Source organism: Pecten maximus, chromosome 19 (genome assembly GCF_902652985.1).
Source record: "Pecten maximus chromosome 19, xPecMax1.1, whole genome shotgun sequence".
Lineage (NCBI taxonomy): Eukaryota > Metazoa > Mollusca > Bivalvia > Pectinida > Pectinidae > Pecten > Pecten maximus.
Genome location: NC_047033.1, coordinates 5,645,323 through 5,673,119, shown reverse-complemented (window position 1 = coordinate 5,673,119; position 27,797 = coordinate 5,645,323). Strand labels below are relative to the sequence as shown.

Below are 27,797 nucleotides of genomic sequence, written 5' to 3'. Positions count from 1 at the left end.
CAGGTGAAGGTTTACCAAGATATTTATATATATATTATAACGACGCCATGGCTAAGTTGATAATCAATATGTTTGTTCAGCGCCAATTAATAACTGAATTAGGCTAAACATAAAAAATAACTTGTCAAAAAAAGAAAAAAATAACTGTCTGTTGGTCATTCAATCGTTACACATTGCATAGCGATAACAACCTTCAAATGTCGACATAAAATGTGGACGATTGTCTGTATTATCTCCCATTTCACCTAAAAAACGGTAGCACTCTTAAAATGACAATATCCAATTAAAGATGGACATCTGTATGTCATCTTGCTTTCTACATCACACTCAAAATTGGGCGGTCACATCTAAAGACCGGGAGAAAACTATAAATTATGTTTGAGGAATGTCCGGAAACAGGAATAAGAAAACTTTATTTTAGAAATCTCAGACGGATGCTCATTTCTAAATCCAACGTAGACAACTACAAGGGACCCAAGGGAATATACGCCTCATAGTGTTAGATATATTAATCTAATAGCAAGCGTTGCAACTGTCAATCTCCAATATTGCCTCCTATTGGTCATTTAGTTTTACTTATCAGTCTCACAATTAAACGAGGAAAACTATAATCCAGGGGAAACCTTCATATTAAGTTTGAGAGATATCTTTCTAGCACTTCTCAATCAAGTACAATTAACGGATAACGGATTAAGCGTTTTTGATTTCGATCATATGCTAGAAGCCAACAGTAATATTGGAAAGAAATAAAGTAATGGAATGCAACTTTAAAGATAACAATCAAAGGTAACATGCGCTTATTGCGAGTATCATTGCTATGATGTCAATTATTCCTCTCTCCTTTACTGACTGAAGATATTTTAAATACTAAATATAAAGGACATTGAGCTTCAAAGTCACCAAAGAGTTTAAAAGACATATTTGACCACATTGATTGTCTTTGGCGATGTAATCACTAGTAAGGAGGGCTAAATACACAAAAGGATTCAATAAAAAATCTCTAGAATCAACAAATCACGTATTAGCATCGAACATCAATTAATTAATCTTTCTGTAACCGTTTGAAGATGGCGCCAGATTCTTGACTCGTGGCATTGTTTACAAACTTGCGATCAGAAATCGAAGCGAAGTTGCCTGTTAACATCGCTATTTATTGTAACTATTTTATTTATTACTGTAAAAGCTGCAGTATGGTGAAATTGCTAACTTAGAATCATATTTTTTTTTCAGATTCAATAATTAAGTAATGTGCAGTGTCGAGTCTCAAAATAACCATTATAATTATTTAACACGGAAATCGGACATGCTATATAACATCCAGCATTGCATATACTTCGGGCAATTTGATTGACTGTAGACAGACATTAGATATTTGACTCATTTTATGCGAATATGTACATGTATTGATGAAATAAGAACGTATCTACACAGCATCTCTGGACTATCCAAAAGAGAAAGGTGATTTTCTTCTGACCACTTTGTATATCGATTAAAAAACCACTTAAGCTTGATGCACAAGAGTGTCATGTTTTTACATTAATTTTTGCCTTGATATAAGAATACGTATTCTTGCTTTCCACAGTAGTGCCATGATGTAGTCGTCTGTCTTGAAGAAGTACTGTCTTTTGATTGTCTGGATGATTAGAACCCAGAATTCTGAAAAATGAATTTCACAGTTTTTAAAGTAATATCAATATTCTTTTACATGTTTGGCTTTAAACGCGTAATGTTCGAATGTTTTCATGGAATGATAGTCCGCTTTATGCATTTGAAAGTTTGCAAAAACTCTGTCCAGAGATATTATCTGTGAAAGATAACTAATCAACACAGAGGTTCTTCGCGGCTATCGTTAGATTACGAGATGTGACGTCAGAAGTGTGTGTAACACACTTACAGTGTCGAGTTAGTTTAAGATTGTTTAAATATGAACACTTGTGGCTCACAATGTTATATCAGAACATTAAATTATTACATTGGATTTTTTTACGAGTGTAAAGTAACAATATACAATATGAAAACAATAACAAATTGATAAATTAACATAAAAAAGGAAGAGCAGTCTAAAAATAACAATCACTTACAGAAATATCAAAATCACAAAAGTTGCGATAGGAACAGATGTAGCGGGATGTCATAAGTCGCTCATTTTCATGAATTTGTCAATTTCTACCAAAACAAAAGAAATTACTGCTGGTCCTTAGGTTTCCCTGTTTAAAGGCACGAAACCTACTATTTAATCATTCTCATATTCACGTTTACTTACCGTGCAGATTTCCCATTTCAACAGCAAGAACATGGGGAATAGAAATCGTTCTTTTGGGCGACCCTGCTTTACTGTCAATCCTGTCCCATGCTAACTGAGGTACATTGTTCTGAATGGTGACTCTCAACTGTACCGGATGTTGCCAACCGTTTGACGACTCTTTCAAAAACCTCACTGTAAGTGAAAAGTATGTCTGTTTCAAAAACCTCACTGTAAGTGAAAAGTATGTCTGTTTCAAAAACCTCACTGTTAAGTGAAAAGTATGTCTGTTTCAAAAACCTCACTGTAAGTGAAAAGTATGTCTGTTTCAAAAACCTCACTGTTAAATGAAAAGTATGTCTGTTTCAAAAACCTCACTGTAAGTGAAAAGTATATCTGTTTCAAAAACCTCACTGTAAGTGAAAAGTATGTCTGTTTGAAAAACCTCACTGTAAGTGAAAATTATGTCTGTTTCAAAAACCTCACTGTAAGTGAAAAGTATGTCTGTTTCAAAAACCTCACTGTAAGTGAAAAGTATGTCTGTTTCAAAAACCTCACTGTAAGTGAAAAGTATGTCTGTTTCAAAAACCTCACTGTAAGTGTCTGTTTCAAAAACCTCACTGTTAAGTGAAAAGTATATCTGTTTCAAAAACCTTACTGTAAAGTGAAAAGTATGTCTGTTTCAAAAACCTCACTGTAAGTGAAAAGTATGTCTGTTTCAAAAACCTCACTGTTAAGTGAAAAGTATGTCTGTTTCAAAAACCTTACTGTAAGTGAAAAGTATGTCTGTTTCAAAAACCTTACTGTAAGTAAAAAGTATGTCTGTTTCAAAAACCTCACTGTAAGTGAAAAGTATGTCTGTTTCAAAAACCTCACTGTAAGTGAAAAGTATGTCTGTTTCAAAAACCTCACTGTTAAGTGAAAAGTATGTCTGTTTCAAAAAACCTCACTGTAAGTGAAAAGTATGTCTGTTTCAAAAACCTCACTGTAAGTGAAAAGTATGTCTGTTTCAAAAACCTCACTGTAAGTGAAAAGTATGTCTGTTTCAAAAACCTCACTATTAAGTGAAAAGTATGTCTGTTTCAAAAACCTCACTGTAAGTGAAAAGTATGTCTGTTTCAAAAACCTCACTGTAAATGAAAAGTATGTCTGTTTCAAAAACCTCACTGTAAGTGAAAAGTATGTCTGTTTCAAAAACCTCACTGTAAGTGAAAAGTATGTCTGTTTCAAAAACCTCACTGTAAGTGTCTGTTTCAAAAACCTCACTGTTAAGTGAAAAGTATATCTGTTTCAAAAACCTTACTGTAAAGTGAAAAGTATGTCTGTTTCAAAAACCTCACTGTAAGCGAAAAGTATGTCTGTTTCAAAAACCTCACTGTAAGTGTCTGTTTCAAAAACCTCACTGTTAAGTGAAAAGTATATCTGTTTCAAAAACCTTACTGTAAACTGAAAAGTATGTCTGTTTCAAAAACCTCACTGTAAGTGAAAAGTATGTCTGTTTCAAAAACCTTACTGTAAGTGAAAAGTATGTCTGTTTCAAAAACCTTACTGTAAGTAAAAAGTATGTCTGTTTAAAAAACCTTACTGTAAGTGAAAAGTATGTCTGTTTCAAAAACCTTACTGTAAGTGAAAAGAATGTCTGTTTCAAAAACGTTACTGTTAAGTGAAAAGTATGTCTGTTTCAAAAACTTTACTGTAAGTGAGAAGTGATTATGAATCAGTATATACAGGTGAAGTAAACAGTAATTATAACATATCATAATGTCATAGCCGGATACCAAAACCAGGATTCATAACGATAATTTCATTAACAGACGGATAATTCTCAAGCATTTATGTTGTAAACGACCGACAAGCAACTGCCGAAAGCGAAAAAGAGAGTTATTCAAATATTTTGACTTTGTATCTGGCCACAAACATGACATAATTCCACATCATATTGTTTACATGCGGTAGCAAAAGTTATATGTAAAGGGGAATAATAAGCTATATACGTATACCTATTTCTGTCATATTCAACACAGTACAATTACGATAGATATTCTTCATCTATTACCTTCGTATCAACAACTCAAATTGCATATCTTACTATTAACACAATGTATATATATAGTAATCCCCGATACACGTATATAAGAGACGAACCAACCAATTGTTTTCCCATAGACTTTAGTGTTGTTTTGGAGTATTTCATTCAAATTCTTGAATTCAATATGACAATTATGGTTTATAACAAAAGTTTAGGGTCTGATATAACACCTAATAAAAAAAATAAAAAAATTGGGTCCTTCAGCTCAGATTTTCTCCAGGGTAGCCATTTTGAAAATAGGTGAATTTCTCAGTAAAAATTCTCAAAAATCTTAAATGTTTACATGTTTATTATTATTACCTGAACATTTAGGAAAAAAAACAATCAGACTTACGAAATTTATATCAACATTTCTTATTGATAGTTACCTATCAGGCTGCATATCTATTTTCTCACTTCATAACATACTGGCCAATCAGTGGCTGCCAGACATTTTATCCTTGGCTCAACGTTCTATACACAGGGGCTGTTTCAAAAATATATGTTTTCAATTGGTTGGTTGTTCCTCATAACATCTTTCACATTTTTCAAATATAACTTTTCTGGAACAGGATAGAACCATAGGATATGCTATCAAAATATGCAGTGCCCGACTGCAAGTCTTAGGCTGGTAGGTTAATTCTTCTATCGGTACCGGAGATGAAATTCTTAATAGAAAACGACATTAAAATTGAGTTATTTTTGAAATATTAATTTTAATATCTTGATAAGCTTTGAATTAAAAGTGATGGCTTTTGGTTAATAGCCGAGTATAGATATCGTGCTACTCAGAAATATAAACAAACAAGATATAGAATAAAGATCAGGGGGAGATAACTCAATGTTATCTCCTCCACCCCCTAATTTCTGGACTTTTTGTAATAAAATGAAGAAAAAAAAGGCCGGACGAGAAAAAAAAAAAAATCAGGAATAGAGCCATTATTTAGATAAAAGAGTCGAAACACAGACACAGGACACGGAACCGGGCTAGTGACAACCAAATAACCAGATATATCACGAAACACTGAACTGGGGTAGTGACAACAGAACAACCAAACACATCACCGAATACCAAATCGGGGTAGTGACAACAGAACAACCAGACACACACCCACACATTGAACCGGGGTAGTGCCAGCAGTACAACCAGGATACCACCGTACCCCGAGCCACGCTATATACCGCTACCATTGAAATACAAAATGTATGTCCGTATCTTCCCTGGTCTATGGTCCTCCTTGTAACTCTACATGGGTCATATTTTCATCACCAATCCCCCCTGAATCTAAATTCCTCTCTAAATTCTGCTACAATGCCTCCGAGATGAGAATCCCGACAATTATGGTTTATAACAAAAGTTTAGGGTCTGATATAACACCTAATCAAAAAAAAAAGTTGGGTCCTTCAGCTCAAATTTTCTTCAGGGTAGCCATTTTGAAAATAGGTGAATTTCGCAGTAAAAATTCTCAAAAATCTTAAATGTTTACATGTTTATTATTATTACCTGAACTTTTGGGAAAAAATCAATCAGACTTACGAAATTTACACAACATTTCTTATTGATAGTTACCTATCAGGCTACATATCTATTTGCTCACTTCATAACATACTGGCCAATCAGTGGCTGCCAGACATTTTATCCTTGGCTCAACGTTCTATACACAGGGGCTGTTTCAAAAATATATGTTTTCAATTGGTTGGTTGTTCCCTATAAACACCAATGACTAAGGCTGACTATTTCTTTGGGGAGGGGTTTCAGTTTTTCTCTTTGTCAGTCCTGTACGTGCGTACTGTACCATACGTGTGTATGTAACACCAAATATTTAAAGCGCTCTAGCGGCTTCATTCCTTGGGGACTTTGATCATCAGACAGTTTCAAAAGATTAATATCTCGTAGAAGTACGAATTCCAGGGTTGGTGGGTCAATGGCATCGAAACTACTTTTAGGAAATACTTTTCAGAGATCCAGCGGCTTCATTCATAGAGGAGTTTTGATCAAACCTCAAACAGTCACAAAAAGTCATAATGCCGCTTGTCGACGCTCTTGCAGCTTCATTCCTTGAGGGATTTCGATCGCACTTTACATATTTACAAATGATAATATTATTTTGATAATGCCATGGCTTTAGTGCCAATGTCAAGATCGCCGTTATCATTGATAGGAAATCCTTGACAGCGCTCTCGCTTCTTCATTTCTTGATAGGTTTTTTTTATCAAAACTCACACACTAACAAAGGACGATAGCTCGCTCAAATCCTAGTTTGAAGTCACCGTTACCATTTGTTAGAATATGCAATATCAGTACTGTAGCAGTTTACAACCCCTCCACCCCATGTGTAGCTCGTCACACAATTGCTCGAATGAGGACATGTCTGGATGGGGCCATGCGTTGTCGAGCTGCATCGTAGGGTTACGTTGATGGATACGAGAAAGAACGAAATATAACCATCAATAACCACGAAAGGTAATTTCACGTCTTGAGATATCACTACCAATACCACAACAGACTCTCCCCCGTCAAAATATATTAATGTTTTCCTCTGGTGTAAGGAATTATGAAATCCTTGCTTAGGAATCTGCTTGACGCTTGACGCTTGACGCTTGACTGAATTTTAACTGATGAAAATTTTCATAGATATACACACATGAATGGGAATTGTACACGTATTACATATTTTCAACACAGTACGTTTACGACAGGAATTCAAATATTTAGCCTTCGGATCAACAACACACAGGAAAGGACTCATCATGTTATAGGAAAAAGAGAAAGATGAGAGATAATCATATAACACTGTTTATTTTCCCGTCACTGAAGGTACACCATTTAACCAGTTTTGAAAAAAATAATAGATATATATTTAGATACTGACCAGATTACCATGACAACCAAGCATTTGATCAAAATAAAGGACACGTGGATCTTCATATCATCCCTTTTATTTCTGTTCGTCGTAAGTGGTTCACACTAGCAGTACCTGGACGAGTTTCGTCCCAATTTAGGGCTCTCATGGTTTCCATGACAACCATTGTTTAAATAGTATCAATAGATTTGTCTGCTTTCGAAACATCTGTGAATAGCATTGCCCCTACTACATTTGTGCAGCTTTATTGAAATCGTCTTGACAACCGACGGACGGACAGACGGACGGACAGACGGAGGGACAAGCTGAAACCGGTATGCGTCATTGCAATATTTTTCGGGCCAAATACATTGCTTTACCTACCAAAATTTCTATTGGTGACACACCTGCATGAAAGGCGTTAAAATTATACTTGCTTTCCCCATCGCATGATTTATGAGAACCAACTTAAATTAGGATTATTTTGTTTCACAGCAATGTTCTTCTCCCTTATGTCTCTCTTGACTGAAAAGTATATGCGTTTCTAAAGTAGAGTTGCTACTACTACCAAGCACTCAACATGATTCAATGGGGGCAAACACGAACAAATGCACCCTTATCACATGCATGTTTTTCGCACCCAGCATATTCGATTGCATTTTTTGATTGCATTTTAGGAAAAAATGCATTCCTTTCGACATAAAGTATATATTTACCTGTTTGCAATAGTTGATCCATTCCATCCGATGCATTTGAGTGACAGCACTGTAATGGGATATTGCCAAGCTGGATGTCCGAATTCACAGCATTCACACAGGCTAATAACAGAAGATCATCCAGCATATTATTTGCTGTGGCCAAGCTTACGATGGCTGAATCGTAACTCAATACGAAATCTATAGACCCGGTCTCGGTATCAGTTACGATATTCAAAGCTGTTTCGATATGGTTCAGGAAGCCTGTGTTATAGCCAGTGTTTTCCATGTAATAGTTTTGGTGATGCGCATTTCTGAATGTTTGTTGTGACACATATCTAACATTAAAGAAATGCCGAAAAGCACTGCTGACATCAGAGTTGTTCTGTGTGATGAGCAGAAACGGATACAAACTGTTGGTGCTAGCCAGAGCCATTTGCCTTGAACACATCTTAATACATTCTCCCAGTGTAGCATGCGCGTCCTTAAACACTGTTATGATCGGTATGTAGTTTGTACCAAGAAATATCCTGTTGGTTAACTCTGGAAAGTGTCGTCGCATGTCCACTGTCAGTACAACTGGAGTAGTAGATACAGACGTCATCTTGTGGAGAAGAATTTGGTAGAAACAGAAGAGTAGAGTAGGTCCCGTTACATCGTTGTCATTGTTATTGATTTTATCTACTAACTCTCTTGGTAGTCGAATCGATATCTTCTCCGTCTTTCCAGAGACACGTGCAGTTGTCTCAGACCCGACAAGAGCCGGTTCATTACGAATTGTGTTAAGCTCGCCTTTCCAGAACTCTTGCAAATAAAACATCTCGTCATCAAGACGTTCTTCTATCAGCGACGTCATATCCTGAGTATATGTAGGTTTCAAGATAACATCCTTTTTCTTTAGGTATGTCGATATATCCGAGTGGAGTTGTGATACCAATGCGAAGAAACTTTGTAAGTCGAAGGTAATATGACTCATGATAAACCTGATATCATGCTCCTTGCCAGTATTTCCGTAAAGAACCCGCATTGGTGGATCTGTGGTAATATCGAATGTGCAATAATTGGTGACATCCCTGTCTGTCCAATCTCTTTTGATCACACAAGTATCAACAACTCGCAAATCTACTTTGGCATCCTCTGGATCCAAAATATGCCTTTTTATGCCAAATCTAATTCGTTCATTAGTAGGACGGTAGACAGTTCTAAGTTCCTGGTTTCTTATTGTGATCCATCGGAGGATAGTACGCCAAAGATCGATATTCGATAGACCGCTTCCAAGTTTGAAATCGATACTGAACCAAAGACTAGAGTCAAGGGGATACGTCTCGTGCGTGTCAATATAGAACTTTTGCATCCATGTTGGTGATCCAAGTACGTCTTCTTTCATTTCAGAACTTTCATCCTTGTCTCCGGTGTTATTGATGATTTGCGAATGCAGAAAGTCGATGACCATGCCTATTGTGTAATCAGGAGACAGAATATAAGCTACAGGAAGACGATAACCTGTAGCCTCATGTACAATCTGGATTAATTCAACAGACTTTTGTGACTCCATACCAAGTCCAAGAAGGTTTTGCTTTTCTTCCAAGTCACTTGTATCTATCGACAACACTTTAGAACAACAGCATAACAATAAATATGCAAGAGTCTTTCTCTGATCCTCATATGATGTCGTTTTGAGTTCTGCAATATTCAGCACAGTGTTTATTTCGCGCCTTCGAAATGACGATTGATTGATAACAGCGCTGTCTTCCTTGTCAATGATGGACGTCGGCACAGTGGCGGGGTTTTTCGCGACCATGCTCCAATCAAATAAACCGTAAATGACTTGGCATGGGTCTAGATTTAAAGAATCTATAAGGCATTCTCTTATCTTGTCTGTTTCAAGCACATAATAGCCATGTGCTTCTAAATTATTTCTGATGGTCTCATCAGTCGCCATTCCGACCGCCAAAGCGCCCCAGTTAATTGTCGTCCCAGGCAGGTTGATTGATCGTCTGTACAGGGCCAATGAATCCATGAAAGAATTGGCAGCTCCGTAATTGGTCTGTCCAGCATTTCCAAAGATAGAGGTTGTTGAAGAATGCATAACAAAGAAATCCAACACTAATTCCTTAGACATTAGGTGTAGGTTCCATGTTCCCAAAACCTTTGGCTCCATCACTTCTTTGAACTTCTCCATAGTCATATTTTCAATTCGAGTATCTCTTAGAACTCCAGCTCCCTGAAATATGCCTTTGACAGGATGCTTAGAAAATTGTAACTTGATGGCAGAAAAAGTCCTCTTTACATCAACTTCATTCGCAACATTGCAAATCATTGGCACAATTTTATATTTGTGCATGTCCATTGCGTTTCGGAGCTTATCTTCCATCTGTGGGTTAGCACCTCTTCTTGATAGCGGTACTACAACGCCAGCACCTTTGTGGCCCAGCCATTTGACGATGTCCCACCCAAGGCCTGTCAATCCACCGACAACAACATACGTTGCGTTTTTGCGGAAAATGTTATCGCCCATTGCTTTAATGTTGACATCCATGATATCCCCACATTTCGTGTCGAGGAGATTGATGGTTTGCAGCTGTAGTGATTTCATGACATTTATCGAAAGGTCATGTGATTTTCGCCGCCTTTGCAGCCAGCTGATTACTTTAGGAAATGTGGTTACAACGTTGTTTTCCTCAAACACTTTCGTCTTTGAAACAATATGTACATTCATTCCTTTCGAACTCAGCTGAATCCGTTTATTTGATAGGTATGTCATCACATCATCAAAGCACAAAATGGTATTCCCCGGCTGTAAAATACATGCTATTTCTGGTTGAGGATATGTTTGTAACAATACAAACACGTCACCCTCTAGTTGACGGCAATTACGTAACGAGCAAATTGATGTGATTCGAACTTGGCTATACTTGACAGTTTCAACCATGTCACGGAGAAGGGAAACTTTGTCGTCTTCAGACGGATCTGCCTCAGTCACAATACAAATTTTAGATTTGCGTCTGATCCTCTCCGTTATAGCCCACATCAGCATGGACCTGATAATTAAACCGGGGCTGTACATTGGCAGGCTGGAGAGATCGCATACACATTGTTTTGGAACGCAAATTTTGTTGGTTATCCTCGATGGGTAACATGCCACAACGCGCCTCGATCTATGTGCGGTAAGGATAGTTCCTTGGAACTCTAACCCAATAACTGGATATCCGCCTCTGTATTCCGACCAAAGCGATTTGCTAACACTTGTCTCTAACTCTGTGAGGCGAAAATCGGTTGGCGAATGGATACATATTTCCTCAACTCGGAGGCAGATCTCATTGTTTCCAAATTTACAGGGGAGATCACAAGGTGTCAGAAATGGACTGTCGATACTATCCGAAGTGACAGACTGTAACTGGAGATCGAGGTGTATGTCAGTAGATAATACTCTTTTTTCGCTATGAAAACTGTTCTGTGGCCGCCGCTGAAGGATATTTCTATGCAACTGCCCTTCAACGATGACAAATTCCGTAAATGAAGAAGGGGAATCGGACGTAAGGATGTCAACGGTTTTGTACAAGATATCCAATTGCGAGGCTATTGTGGGTTGCACATCTATCAGAATCATTCGACATTTTGTTCCTTCTTGTCTTAAGGACCTAGTAAAACCCCATAATTCAGCACCTATTACATTTTTATCAGCGGCTGTTTCAGTGGCGTTGCCTTGTGTATTCTCAGTAACTATTATCACTGGCTTGTTCACATCCTTCATCTTCTTCATGGTGGTAAGGAAGGCGTCGCAGTTTTTGCAAACACGACTAAACAAATCGTTGCTGCTTTTCCTTTGATTGAACGAATCTGGAACAAATATTACTACATCAGTCTGTTCTAGATCCCAGGAGGCTACTGATTCGGAGTTGTCTATCACATCACGCAACTTGATTGAGTCTCCCTTCGGATATAAACTCCTCAGCATTTTGCATACGGTGCTGTCATCGAAGAAGATTGTAACGTTTTTCTCCTTTTGATAATGCTCGTTGATGGTAACCTCTGGAATACTCTCAACTGTCCAGGTGATCTGATAAGCAATATCATTTACTGTTAGGCTACCATTCATAATCCGGTGTTCAACTTCCTGAACCTCAGCCAGCACCAGACCGTCCAGTCGAGTTAGGATGATGTTGGTGATGATCCGGTCATACACTTTCTGTATAACTTGCGTATAACACATCATTCTTTTTTCCAGTCGTCGTAATAATGAGACTCTGCCTATGCGAATCGGATATATTTTGTAAGAAGACGTAGTTCGAACAGGAAAAAAATCTAGAGCACTAGAATGGAACATGGCATCTAGAACAGCAGGGTGGAAGGAAGTCTGGTGTAGTTGTCTTGTCACATCCTCAGTTAGTTCTATAAACCCAGTATATTCCTCTTTGCCAAATGTTACAGATTCTAGAACTTGGACCATGTTGCCATATTTGTAGCCATGTTTAGCCAACCCACTGTATAGATCTTCGCGTCCTATTTGCTTTCCATTATGTATGCACACTTCTTTAATAGGAATGATATGTCGTTGTACAAGGTTTTTGTTTGTGATGGACCCTCTGACAATCGTTGTCCCATTCATTACAATAGAGAAAGAAACTCTCATCAAACTATCATTTTTTTCTGTGATATTAGATAGTAAATCAAGATGAAAAGGCTTTCCTTTGAATAAGGGAACTGATTTAATAATTTCGTACTCTATTTGCATATTTTCAGCTATAATACCCATCCTGCTCATACCAAGCTCAAATGCCACCTCGGTGTAAACAGCGCCAGGTATGATGGTGGCGTCATCGATTACGTGCTCGTACACAAAGGGTGTGGAGTTTGGACTAAAGTTGACCTTGAATTCCCCTTCAGACTCTTTCTGTGTCAACATAAGATATTGACCTGAGGAATTGTCAATTAGGCCATGTCTTCTGAGAAAGCGGAAGTCCGACTCTACCATCAAGTGCTTGCCATCAAATTGGTATGAGGGTAAGTCTATCAGGTTATTTTTCTCTATGATATTTTCCCAGCTCGGATTTATACCAGCTGCATAAAGGTCCATAAGACATTTCTTCACTTGATAAGAACCACTTTTGGATTTCAAACAGTGGACCGCTGTGACATCTTCGTCTTTAAATATGTCTCCCAAATGCGCTTTAAGAACGGGTGCCGGGCCAATTTCTAAAAATACAGTTGGCTTCCCATCGGTCGATTCTCGAAGTGCCTGATGGAACAATACTGGTTTAGTGGTATTTCGCCGCCAATACTCCGGAGTGCCGAAATCGTTAGCCATCTTTCCCGTTACAGTGGAAAATATTGGTATATTTGATGTATCAGTTTCGATCCCTTCCAAACTTTCTTTAATGCGAATCGCCGCCTGTTCAACCTTGTAGCTGTGGTAAGCAAACTTTGTATTCAATTCGTTGAATAGTGGTATTTCGATCGTATTGGTTTCATCTTCTGTTACGAGGGTTTTCACTTCTTCCACTTTGATATCATCACCAGAGATTGTGCATGCGACAGGACTGCTATATACGGCAACGTCAACCTGTCCAACCTTGCGGCATATCTCCGCTATTTTTGTTGTGTCAATATTTCTGATCACCATCATTCTTCCACCTGACGTTTCTGCCAGTAGTTTAGATCTGTGGTATACAACCTTGACTGCATTACACAGAGAAAGTACTCCACTACAGTAGGCAGCTGCCACCTCACCTACAGATTGACCTACGATTGCATCAGGACATATTCTCCAATGTTTCCAAAGATTTGACAATCCCACCTGACATGCAAAAATACCAATATGGCTAATGAAGGGGTCTTCCATGTCTTCACCGTCCCGTATTTTGTCCGCTATGGACCATCCTGTTAACGGCATTAGGTAGGTATCAATATGTGTTAGTGTGTTAGCGAACACAGGGTATTCTCGCACAATAGCCATTCCCATTTCTGTCCAAGCTGTTCCAACGCCACAGAACACGTACACTATTCTGTATTCCTTGCCCGGTTTAATATTGTTGATTGATATCGTTTCTATCTCATGATTGCAGCTTTTTACAAGGCCAGTAATACTGGACTCTACGAACATCCTTCGGTATCGGAGATGATCCCGTTTACACGAGGCAGTGTATGATAATTCTTGCAAATTGCATGGTTCATCTTTAAGTCTTGTTACCAAATATTTCAGTGTGTTAATCAGGCTGTTTTGGGATTTAGCCGAGATAGGTATACATGTTAGCTTGTCCTCATCGGCTATACTTGGTGTAGGATCGATCGGTTTCTGAACCCACTGCCTTACAAAAGCATGGCTGTTTGTGCCTCCAAATCCAAAACAGTTGATACAGGCAGCTCTTGAACCATCTTGCAGAAGAGGCCATGCGTGAACTGATGCTGGCACATCGAGGGTATAATACTCAAAGTCTATCTTTGAGTTCCTCGGAATTGAATGAAGTGATGGTACAATTTTCCCATGCTTCATCATCAAAAGAGTCTTGATAAGACTTGCAGCTCCAGCTGCGGATTCCAGATGCCCAATATTAGTTTTAACTGATCCAATCAATCTCTTTCCAAATTGTGTCGGATGATCTTTGAAGAAGCTACCGAGACTGTTTACCTCAACGGGGTCACCGATGGGTGTACCAGTACCTTAAAAGAGTAAACGTATATTTAATAGAAAACAACATAACTACATTTGTAAACTTGTAAACACGTACTTTGCCTATACGTGTAAAACAATACATCGCCTACGTATATTCACCCAGGATCAGGGTATGATATGTCTTATATTGATCTTAGTTTATGTCATCCTTCTCTCTACTTTTATAACTGGTCCGTTAGTGATGACCTCTGTGAGAGTGATCATATCTCTATCCTTCTTAATAATATCGGTTTCCTTATAGATTAATAGAAGAATCTTTCACCAACACGAGGCTTGCCGAGTGTTGGGCAGCTTAATTATCTTACCCCGAGGGTTGAGATTCCCCTGTCTCGCTGCCATGGGGGTGAATGAGTATTTTCTCTTACCCTGTTTAGCCTCTTATGTATCTAATATTAACGTTACATCAATGCATGGAAATGTTGACGTGATTGAATTGTCGACGTGGTGTCATTGTACTGTTGCCGTGACGTCATGGTATTGTTGACATGACGAAATGCAATTGTAAAGAACGTGCAAAGAGCACGTGTAGCTTGTCTTTTCCCTAGGGTGAGATAACAAAATCTCACCCCGGTAATACTGCGGATATCCCTGTCCAGGGTAAGAGAAAACATCATCACGTCTTGGAAATTACACACGCCAAATGAAGCCTATTTGAAGTTCTTTGCGGATCAGAGTTATCGAAGCATAACACGAGGCTTGCCGAGAATGCGAAACGCTGACGACCTTATGAAAACATTTACCGAAGTTCTTTTGGATACAGTAATTTAAAAAAACAAGACAGTCTCGACAAAATCAGAAATCGCAAACCTTCTTAAAAATACATTTGTTGAAATCTCCATAGTTTACAATCATTATACTACATTTCAACAGCCTACAACAAAAACAGGAAAATAATCAATTAAGTTTTAAATCAAATAATACTGAAATTCACATTCAACATATTTTAGGAATTTGCTGCAAACAAACAAATCGCGCCGCAAAAACGGTATCATTACTTTCAACAATTTTATACCATGTGTTACTAACGCTTTACAGATATTCAAATGTTATATTAACATTTTGACAGTTTTTTTTTATTAAGGATTCTTAAACAATCAATAATTGTCTTTCATTTGGCGTTATAAACACTTGCGGGAACAGACCGACTATGATGGCATATCAAAACATATATATTCATCTATTCAAAACAGATATTTTCAGATCAGCTTCTAAGCATTTGTCTGTTTTACGAAAGTTAAAATTTACTGTTAAAAAGAAATTTTATCTAAATTATATAGTGTATTCATTATACCTATTTTAGAATATGCTAGTGAAGTGTGGGATGGTTATACCATAGTTGATATTCATAAGATAGAAAAAATACAACTGGAAGCGGCCAGAATAGTAACAAGTTTGCCTTTATTTGCTAGTAGACAGTCCTTGTATGATACAACTGGTTGGGAAAATCTCGAAGACAGACGAAAACAGAAAAAAAAAGTTATTATTGTACAAAATGCATAATAAGCTAGCTCCTTCTTATTTAAATGACATTTTACCCAATAGAGTAAATGACAATAGTAGATATGATTTTACCCAAGTGTCGATATGTTTTGTATGAGAAATCCTTTATACCCACTATTCTGAAAATGTGGTATTCGCTTGATTTATTTACCAGAACTAAAGAATCGGTAGAAAAAAAAATCATAAACAGTGTTTCTAGGAAAGGCAAACCTGTTGGCAATAGAAAACTTGATATTATACACATTAGACTCAGTGAGGCACGGCTGTAGCACGTTAAATGCAGATACAGTGGAACTTCGTTAACTCGAACTCGACGGGACCACGAGAAAACTTCGAGTTATCCGAGTGTTCGAATTAAGCGAGTTGTCATTTTTGGTGCAAAGTTTGGTCAATATTTGTCAACATTATATAATCATTATAACTCCGCTCTTTCACTCATCATTTCAGTGTAAAGGCTGGTCAATACATGTAAATGTATATGTAATATTTCGTTCTGTCACTTGTAGTTTGGTGTAGTTTTGCCGACACTTAGTCACTTCAATAACGATATGATGTTCATGTCTTGTTTGCAAAAGGAATAACGATAAAATGGAATTCAAACAAATAACAATTTATTAATGTTATATAAAAAAAACCGTCGAAATTTAACACAGATTGTATGTAAAACGTAACAGAACCATTACCTTATATTGTACATATAAAATAGTGTTTAGTAACACTTGTCCAACTTACGCTTTACCGACAACCACGCCATTTCCATGTGTATTAGCACAGGAAGTTGGTACTGCGCATGTGCGTATAAAATGTTACTGTAACTGAGTTGGCGTTTTATCCGATTTAATAGACCGCACTGACCGTTACAGTTGTACTCTGAACACCTCGGTAGTAATTACGCTATTGTTTTAGCAGTTTACAGATTTAATAGGCACCGGTGACTGTTTCATTTCTACACCTGTAAAAACATCAGCCGAGTAGATCTACCGGTGTGTCAGAGATTAGTTCCGCTTGAGCGAGCGGGTAGATGAGTTGTTGACTATATCGTGTGTACTATTATCGGCGACCGCCTTAGGAAATTACCTGATGTAAGTAAAACAGTACTTTTTATCACCGACAGTTATTGTTATAAGATTCCATCGACAATTTCTTTCATAATTTATGAAACACTTATAATCGCGTATAATAATCGGTAAAATTGTAGTGCCGATACAAACGGAATTTCGATGTTGAAAAAAATCGATCGTTGTTGTACACAAACATGATATTTCGAGTTATTCGATCATTTCAAGTAGGATTTTTATTGTTGGGACCAAATTTTCACTTCGTGTTATCCGAGTTTTTCGAGTTTTCCGAGTTTTTTTTTACTATGATAACGAGAGAATTTGGCTGGGACTGACGAAGTACTTAGATTTAAGCGGGGTATTCGAGTTTTCCGAGTTCGAGTTTACGAAGTTCCACTGTATCTTCATATGTAACTTAATATTATCACCAGAATGTAATTTTTCTTATCCGTTAGAAAATCAATTTCATTATTTTTTTGGTGTAACTTATATAATCACTGCCGTGATATACTTTTAGAAAATTGTCTATATATGATAAACTGTTGCTTTAGATGCTTTGTAGAATGGTTTTATTAATCTGGACCGGGATGATAATGATAATATACGATTATTTGTACAGGAATATATTTAGAACACCAATCGTTTTCCATAAACTGTCATAGCTAAATAAAGTCAAAATAATAGTGATTAATTTGCAATTTGCATACAATAACTTATTTATTCAATATATTGTACTTAATAATTATGGTACATATTCTGTATATTCGCTTTATCAAGTTTTACATGTACTAGATACACACTAGTTTAATTGTATATCATACTACGTGGTGTTATTTATTTATATATAAACATATGTTACATATCAAATGAATAACTAGTGCTGGCATAGGAAGGATTGTGTATCTGTTGTTTGCTTTATCTAAATATATGTACATGTATATATCAAATTTTCACATAAAATGCTGCCATATATTTACCATTGTATAATAGATTATGAAAGAGGTCGTTACTAAATTGTTTAACTAGTGTCCAATTTCATTTGAATTATTTCAAATAGAATGTGTTTAAACTATTATCAAAACAGCCAATTCTTATTTGGTTGGCAGACTTAAATGTCAACGGCAGGACATAAACACCATATATTTACAGTATGAATTTTTGTTTTGAGAAACAGCATAACTTATGAAAATAAATTCATAATATATATACTTCGTTTCCAGATCGGTAAATGAAGATGGTTGCCTACATCTGCGCGTGCGGCTTCAAATGAGTTATTTATCTTTAATGGAACCAACATAAGTTAGCATTCCTTTATGCAACGTTTATCCTTTATACGATGTTGGCGATATATCATGTTCACCTGTTGATGGCTTTAAGCCTTTACACTAACCTCATCACATGGATATCCAAATATAGGAAATAGTATTAGATAAATATATGAACAATGAATACTTACCATGGGCCTCTATGTATTGAACATGACTTGGATTGATGTTGTAAAAGTGGTGATATATGTCATTAAGTAGCTTTCCCTGTTGAACCTCTGAGGGAGCAGTGATTGGCTTTGCAGTCTGGCCGTCTTGGTTACAACCTGTCCGGATGGTTGCCCATATATGTCTGTCGTTCTTCAAGGCCTGCATCAACCGTTTGATAGGAATAACGCATTGTGTTAGGGATATATCGAACATGAATATCTGCTATATATCCATGCCAATGACAGAACTAAACTTAAGTTGTAATATATTTCTGTTCAATTAAACAACTGATTTTTAGATTAGTTTATATATCTGTTAATCAATAAATCAACAACTATCATATTTCATAATTGCCTCAGACCATAATTATGCTTCAGGGTCGTTGTACACAAATGTAGTACATATGAAATTTTCTGGACTGTTACTAAATATTTTCCTGACTTATCTGTTGCAGATATATGCATGATTTTAGCATAGCTTTATAGTGCAACAATTATTCTAGTGACAGAATTTCGTTTTGACAACATTTTCATGTTTGTTTGTGTGGTAGGACACGGAGTTTTAGGGCTTGCGAAGGAATATTTGGTAATTTCCCATAATATAGTGGAATGGTGAAACTTTCTTAAATGCTGGTTACGAGGTACTTCAAGCTCACTGTAAGCCCCAACTTGAATAGTTCTACAACATTACATGAAAACCAGATTAATGCAAAGCTTTGAAATCATTAATTTTTATTTCTATTTGTTAGAATATAGAGGAAATTTAATTGCAGTCTGTGGCCATATAGTATCAATACTGATCTACATATTCTCCAAGACCAACGTTATAAACCGACACAGTTAATAAATACGGAGTGCTCAGACGCACCTTAATAGGCAATTCGAACATTATCAAGCAGAAATAACATCAAGATTAAACACCACTGTCTTTCTTGATACGGTCTTATCCCTTGTGAACGTTCCGGATTCTTGATGCTGAGTAATTGGATTACTCCTTTTTCGGTATAATGTTTGGCATCAGTTATGAATATTCATAAGGGCACTCACAAGAATGTATCTCAGCTTTCGTAAACACATATATTAAATATTAAATTGGTTAAATTAATAAATTAGTAAATCTGTTGATATCCCCTTATTCTCATTTATCCCGATATGAACCGAATTGCAATTGTGGTGAGGACGCCTACTCTCTCGGAACACCTGGTCTTTTTCTCCTTTTACCTTTTAAAAATCTGAATTGTTCGAATATTGCCCATGTCTTGCAGATTACGAGCTAGAGTTACGGTTTTGTTTTTATACTCTCTGTTTTTGGTTTTGTTTGATTTTTTTAATCGAATGTTTTTATTAATTTTCCCCAACAAGATCGGTTGATTGTTGTTTTCCTTTCGAGTGAGTGTTTATTGAAAGTTTCCCTTAAACCAAACACTGAAATCTTTCAACAAGGATTGTCTCAAGGATCAATATAATCCCGAAATCTGTCTGTTCCCACTCCGCTCCAACCATTTGTTATAATGGTTATACTCAAAGTACTAACGGTGCCGATATTTGTAGCATAGGAAAAAATAATACGCTAGTGAAGTGGTGTAAAGTTGTATACTATCGGACATATTTGTTTCTAAACAAGCAAAAACAATACTTTGGCCAATAGAAAATAAAGCACACATACTTACTATTCAAATTATTTAAACATCTCAAAGATTACGCATGGGTTACTTAATAGTCAAGCTGTTTTCTTATCCCTTCACGATATGCTATTTTTCATCGAAATGACAAACAACAGCAAACTTTTTAATACCCTTTGATGTTTCCAGAAGAACTTAAAAGCATAATTTAGAAAACAAAATATCATACCTACCTCTAAATAAACTTACCAATGTCAGTCACTTAAAAAGATCTTCAGAACGTTTTACCTTACAAAATAGCCTATTAAAAGCTCAAACATTTGATCTCAAATAGGCTGTCCAGTACAAACTGTTATTGACTATCAATGTGTCAAATAGATGGGGCATTAGTCTAAAACTGTGTAAATCCTTTTTCAAATTATTACAATGAATATGTATGTTAACATGTATTGTTCTGCAGTGTTATCCGCTGATACAAGTAAAGGGAGAGAACTACAAAATCATTATATCAATTTACTTCATACCATTAATGCAGAATATTGATGAGCTGCCGCTCGCGACTTCTGTAGGAAATAGGTCATAAGTGTATGAAAAGTAGAATAAATGTTACTCCATGTTTGGAGGTTACTCATAAAGTATGACAAGTAAATAAGAAAATCATAATTTTAATGTAAAAAGCACAATTGTTATCATGTAACAATATCCAACCAGTCCTGGCAATTTAAAAGTAATATTATTGTCCAATTATAATTTACATCAAGATTTAATTTGGCTCCATTGTTTCACACCAGCAATAGCTGAGTGTCATTTATGATGTCTAAATTGTGAGGGATATTGCATATCGAATCTTCTAGTTTGGTATATATTTCAAGCAATATTTTGTAGAATAAATCTATATTTCCGGTAAGCATTGTACATTCATTCAGAGGAGTGTGCAGATAATAGTGAGTATGATTCAATATACCTATCCGTGATGTACTTAGGTATTTTAGACTTTTATTATTTAATAAGGTTTTACAATAGTACTAGCTTATGTTTTTTTTTCGCTTGGAGCTTTGAAATCCAATTAATTTCTACATTAAGCTTATTGTGTGATGTACCTTAATGTTGTTATTATTCTTAATGCCTCTAATTCGTTTGATCTAGAATTTTTTTTGTACACCTTTCCCACACAACATCCCCATTTCTGATATTGGTCTTATAAAAGATGCATAATATTGAATATTTATAGGCATCATTATAACTATGGTTATCGCACCTCGGACTATAATGTCCTAAAATCATTCGTTGAGAGACGTTATTTTTCTATAGAGGTTCACTTTGTTACGTTAGATATCCCATTGTTCGTCAATAGACCTGTATCCTCAAACCATTTGTGAGTTTCAACGCAATTTGAAAATGATATAAAAATCATCCTTCAGACTAGAATATTGTGTTTTGTGGCTGTTTAAAAATTCGGCATGGGCATCGCATCGGCTACCTATTCCTGTGTATTGAGAGGAATATTTTTTTAAATCACAGCCATTTTGACCGCTTTTTGCCCACCCGTAACGCTGCTGGGGATGGGGACCATATAATTCTTTTAGTTTTAGTTGACCTTTGGCGAAGGATGGCTTCTGCAAAGTTTCATTGGAACTGCTTAAGGAGATTCTGAAAAGTAGAAAACGACAAAGGACGACGGCAAAAATGTATCTTGTGACGTCGATCATATCAAATCTATGCATGTATAATTCATATGAATAAGAAGTGCAAGTCTGATTGTGCTTACCAAAGCGGCACTAAACTAATAAATGACACGAAACGAAGAATGGTACAAATATTAATCAGAAATCAGATATACCAATCTGCACGACACACACAAACATATACAAACACAATGTTACATTTTAGTAGCACGTGCTATTCCGTGTATAGATCACTTACGTCACTCAGCCGCTCTGGTATAACAATGCCGCATCCTTCACCTCGGGCATATCCATCGGCGTTAGCGGAGAAAGCTTGACACTGGCCGGTAGGTGACGCCATCCGTGCCTTCGTCAGAGTGACAAACATGTCTGGGTACAGAATACTGTTGACGCCGCCACATATCGCCATGGACGACTCGCCTAGGTGGAGGTAAAGTGATATTTAGCAATGCATCAAGATAGGTGTGGATGTGCTCTGTTTGTATAAAGATTAAAAACATAACAGAATCAAGATTGAAAGTGAAAAATGTCATTTATTAAATCTTCTAAATGACGAATAAATTTCATCTTTACTTTTTTGTACAAACTTGTACAAAGTGATCTGTTACATAAAATGGGACTAATATTTAGAACCCCTTTATACAAAGATGGGGAACCAATTACGCCACCATATAGTCAAACGGTTGGATATACATCCAAATGGCTGGCTATATACCCCCATCCACACCTATATATATATATGCTTTTGTGTTATTTTTGTCGTAAACATTTTAGGATAACGCCGTCTCTTAACAGAACATATAAAACAGATCTAATAATAATTATATTTTTCAGATTGCAAGGATAAAACCACCAGAGATGAGGAGAGGCATTGTATTAGGTAAGTGAAGAGCAAAGCAGATTGCAGTTGAACGACACTCGGGCAGTTATGATGCTGGCTGCAATTTTTCGGTCTTTTTAGATTGAAGCATTAAAATTCTGGTAATTGCTATTATGATCATTATCGTTCATGATATGACAACTACCCAGTTATTTAAATCAATTTGGGATTCGTGTTATAACATGTGGCCACATTGTGTTTGGCATATTAAATAAGGATCTTATTAACCGTTTGTTTATAGGGAACCACCAACCAATTGTTTTTTCCATAGACTTTAGTGTTAACATTTTGGAGTATACCATTAAAATTCCCGAATATAATATGACAATTATTGTTTATAACAAAAGTTAAAAAGATGGAGTCCTTCAGTTCAAATTTTTTCCAGTGAAGCCATTTTGAAACTGGGTGAATTTCGCAGTAAAAATTCTCAAAAATCTGAAATGTTTACCTATTAAGTATTATGACCTGAATTTTTGTAAAAACAAATCAACCTGACTAAAGAATTGTATATCAGCAATTCTTAGGAATAGTTACCTATCAGGCTACATATCTATTTTGTAACTTCATAACATACTGGCCAATCAGTGGCTGCCAGACATGTTATCCCTGTCTCAACTTTCTATACACAGGGGCTGTTTCAAAAGTCTATTTTTTCAATTGGTTGGTTGTTCCCTATAAACACCCGAAAAAGCTTCCTATAAAACCGCATCAATGACTTACCGATTATCAGAGACTGTGTTGCTAGATTAATGGCCACAAGAGATGAGGAACAGGCGGTGTCTATGGTAAGTGATGGACCCAGCAGGTTGTAGTTGTACGACACTCGGGCTGCGATGATGCTGGCCGCATCTCCTGTCACGGTGTAATTGGTCATGAGTGAATAGTCCCCGTCCTTGGACGATTTTGCGTCACTGTTCATAGCGCCAATATACACACTCGTGGACGAACCACCCAGCTCTGCTTTTGTGATTCCTCCATTCTCCAATGCCATATGAACGCATTCTAGAACGTATCGTTGCTGGGGGTCCATTTCAGACGCCTCTTTTTCGGGAATTCCGAATAATTCGTTATCCCAAACATCATGTCTGCAAAAGTAAAACATGATCTGTGCTCCATTTACAACACTTAAATAGTTCATCAAAAGACTTATATTTACATTTGCTCTGCATTTCCTCATTGACACAATGCTAAGAGGCAGTTGCCACTACACGCCTATAAAAACCAGTGCCTCAGGCTATAACACCCAGTGGGTCATGTGACATTTGCAATACTTGTTTCATCAAAATACTTATGTTGTAGACGTTACACAGTCCTTCGCGAAAATAACTCACGCTTTCTTTATTAAAGTAATACAAAACCTCCCAATACCAATCCCCCCGAATTCCGAAAACTGAACTGAGTTTGTGTTGAGATATATTAACTCATTCACCCCTGAAGTGTCATAATGAACTATTCCAATGTTTGAATTGGAAGGGTTGAAATGTGTCTTTAGGGGTGAATGAGTTAAAGATACATTCTTGTAATCGGCCTTAAACAAGCAAAAGTGCCAGATGCCCGGCCAACAGACCGTGAAATCGACACCTGTGACGATTATATCATCTATTTGATATGTAATTAGTGAGTTTCCGGACTGATATAGTAGTCCGGTTTTGTTATTAGTTAAGTGTATAGTTTCCGGATTGTTAAGATTTTCCATTCCGGCTTTTAGTATCTCCCAGAATGGATAGTCACGTGATGTTTTGATTTGGATGATCACGTGACTACTACAGAACATTTTCACTGCCAGGAAAATTGGTTCATCCTAGTATTTCGGTAATACCCACCTCCTCCCCTGCTTTATTGTCCTCCTAAAGTAACGTTTGTCTTGGGGTATAATCATGTACAAATGTATAAGGTTAATTAGTACTTTAAACCTACGACTGAGAAGCATTATGACTTAATTGTGTACTAATTTAAACGGTGCATAGGAAGCCAGACCATGCTTCATCGAAGCGTGCGGTCTGTTTATTAATGATAAATAAAAGGTAGAGCTGGAAAGCCGGAGTTTCGCATCTAATTATCAGGCTTCTTCTTAAAATGCAATGTCGTTGCCATGAATACCGTCGGTAGGAACTCGTTAATGTTTAAAATGATTGTTCTTATTCTTATTTGTTCTAGTTTGCAAAAAAAGAAATACCCCTTGTAGTGCCCTACAAGCAGAAAGTTTTAGTGTTAGGTCGGATGCATCTCCCTGCCGATATCAGCATCGTGAAATGAAAAGTAAAATGATTGATGACATACGTTTGAAATCAGCATTAACAGTTATTGCATTATTTTGATTATCTAGTCTTCATTAACTTAATTAATATTGACGCTGGTTCAAAGGGTAAAAACCCGTTATTAATATCCACGTATCCTGACCGGTCTAAATGGATCAATTATCAAACCGAACATTCCATAAACCGGATAAATATGTATGTACCGTGCTTGATCGATTTAGTTCTACTGTAATATTCAAAAACATAATTCATAATATTAAAATAAAAATGCTCGCTATATTAGGTAAAATCCCAAATGTATTGAATAAAAACTGTTTTCATAGTAATTCATGAACATGCTGGTATTGCAAAGGACCTCTCATAGGAACAGTGGAATATTGCGCGCGAATAAATTCGACCAAAACCAGGTGTTATTTGTAATAACCTTGGAGACAAGCAATCAGTTCATTTCTACTGTAAATAGTCCTTTTTTTTTTATTTCTTCAGCTCCTTATTTATTTCTTAAAATTAATTCCAGATTTATAGAGATACTAGATAAGTTTTGTTGACTTTAAAAAAAATATATATTGGAAAGCAGCATTTTCGAGACTAACTTTTAAAAAATATCCTAAGATATTATTTATACAGAAAAAGAGAAGAAAAAGGCAATATCTATCGTGAAATTCTAATAGAGTGGTATATAAACTGTTATCGATTCTAGTTCAGTGATATCAGTACTGAAATCAATCGTCTAATTTTGCAGTACATTTTACAATTGACAATTTTAAGAAGAACGGCACAAATTTCTTCACAGAGATTTGTTTGGACAAGACAAAATATGCTTTATTGCTAAATAAAGCATCAAAATGGAAAACTTAAACTGTTATAATTCAGTTAAAGTCATTAATGGCTAGACTTACTCAGATAAAAGTCCCGCCCGACGAACGTTGGTTTTCCCGTACGCGTCCGGGTCTGGGTCATAGATAGCGTCCAGGTTCCATCTGTCCTTTGGTATCTCCTTTACATGGTTCTCTCCGTTCACCAAAACATCCCAAAATTCTCTGATGTTATTAGCGCCAGGAAGCCGACAGCCAATACCAACTATGGCTATCTCCTCTAACTCCTCCATCGAGGACAGGACATTTATTTCATCGTCAGAATGGAAGAGCAGGTACGGAGGAGTTCGCAACAGTTTCAAGGAGGGCACTTTGCAAGCAGGTTTTATTCAAGACTTAATGTATTCAGTCACGTGTCATGTTTAGCATATATTATGATTTTGAAGGTTAGTGTAGCCAGTCGTTTTGCCGCTCCATGATACTACTGCACTCTGACCAGTAAGCTACCCTCTGCTACTATTTATTATATCATGTCTATCGTCTGTACCTTCGTGCTAGCTCATTATATTATAACTCGTAAAAGACTTCACATAATCAAATCATAAATATGGAATTAATGAGTAAATATATAATTGCACCGAGAACTACCAGCAATACAGCCTCCTGGACCAGGTTTTTATTTTTAAAACCGACCTTTAAAACAACTTTTCGAAATGATATAGCTTATGTTTTAGTCCTCTAACATATGAAAATGATGTTTGGCTACGTCTTTTTTTTTCTATATTTAACTCTGGTTGCGATGGCCGCTTAGCTGATGCCATGGTGCGACATCCGCGGTCCGTCCATCAACAATTCTAAAAAAAAATCGCTTGTCATGATTCAGTTGAATTAGACCAATATTAGTCAGAAACATCCTTTGGTGAAGGGGAAGCAATGTTTACTAAATGATGAGATTTGCCTCCGAGGCCTTATCAGCAGGGCCCAATATGGGGAAAATGCACTCTTTAAAAAAAAATCATTGTTCTTCGCTAAGAATGAAAGGATTTGAACTATATAAAGTCTGAAGCATCCTTAGATGAAGTGTGACCAAATTTGGTGTAAAATAGGGGTCTCGTCTCCGAGGGGCGAAACAAAGCAAATTATTTCAAATCCTTAAAACGAAATGAAATGGCAATTATTGCAAAAGATAAACTTTCTCAGCGATATTTCACAATATAATATAGTGCCAGCAACAATTGTATGAGGCAATTATACCCAAAGGAGGAGAAGAGACAGCGATGAAGTTTCGTCGAAATTTAATAACAAACTAAAATTGGATCCAACGTCGGTGTCTCATTTTGGATCTTGTTACGAGTTGTTTCCCTTTTACTGTAGCATAATCAGACCGAAACCGACCTCTTAATAAAATTCATTTTTTTGGTGAATTTTCAATACGTTGCACTTTGTTTTTCAGAATTTTACAGACTTTGATTTGGTTTATGGAAATTTATTTGGCTTTTTTTCACTTGATACATTCTTAAATATCAAACACAATGACATGTTTGTAACGTTTGACAGAACTCAACGCTGTCACACAGTAACCACATAATGCATTTTTAATAAATTCACCGTGTTCTTCAAGATGCGTGCACTTTCAACCTCGTGTGCTTGATTACATGGACGCCCTTTTATCTATTGCATTACATATCGACGGAAATGGTCGACATCTATCTGCATATTATAACGATAATATGTTAAATACGCAGACGTGAAGGTTGCTGAAGCACTTTTGATCCGCTTTACATATTTAAGCATTGAACTGTTACCAAAGGGTAGTATACAGTTTATATGAATACAATTTGGGTGACAGATAAATAGAATGTCGCCGTTAGGGCGACATAAAGTATTTATCCAAAGGGTCAGTTCTTGATCCACTTTACTATACATAAATTATATTTCCTGTAATCTTTCACCTCGTCATATGACCTCAACCGTATCGAGGCGG

General features: G+C 36.5%; 1 protein-coding gene across 1 annotated transcript; it reads right to left on the bottom strand.

Moving 5' to 3' along the window:
- Positions 1 to 19: 19 nt before the first annotated feature.
- LOC117318064 (polyketide synthase-nonribosomal peptide synthetase hybrid himA-like) lies at positions 20 to 26,106 on the bottom strand. Its single transcript, XM_033873066.1, has 7 exons — positions 25,898 to 26,106; positions 23,461 to 23,825; positions 22,099 to 22,280; positions 18,536 to 18,713; positions 7,870 to 14,508; positions 2,264 to 2,437; positions 20 to 1,656 (listed from the first exon to the last, which is right to left on the bottom strand). The coding sequence occupies exons 1-7, from the start codon at positions 26,104 to 26,106 to the stop codon at positions 1,532 to 1,534; spliced, it is 7,872 nt and encodes a 2,623-aa protein (XP_033728957.1). The 3' UTR covers positions 20 to 1,531.
- Between the last annotated feature and the right edge of the window lie 1,691 nt (positions 26,107 to 27,797).

What these genes read in the sequence shown, in the direction of transcription:
- LOC117318064 (XM_033873066.1), bottom strand. Translation starts at nt 26,106, where the DNA reads ATGGAGGAGTTAGAGGAGATAGCCATAGTTGGTATTGGCTGTCGGCTT. An exon ending in TCAATACATAGAGGCCCATG is followed by an intron (nt 14,509 to 18,535) that starts GTAAGTATTCAT and finishes TACTCTTTTAAG; the next exon opens with GTACTGGTACACCCATCGGT. An exon ending in GGATCAACTATTGCAAACAG is followed by an intron (nt 2,438 to 7,869) that starts GTAAATATATAC and finishes TTTCACTTACAG; the next exon opens with TGAGGTTTTTGAAAGAGTCG.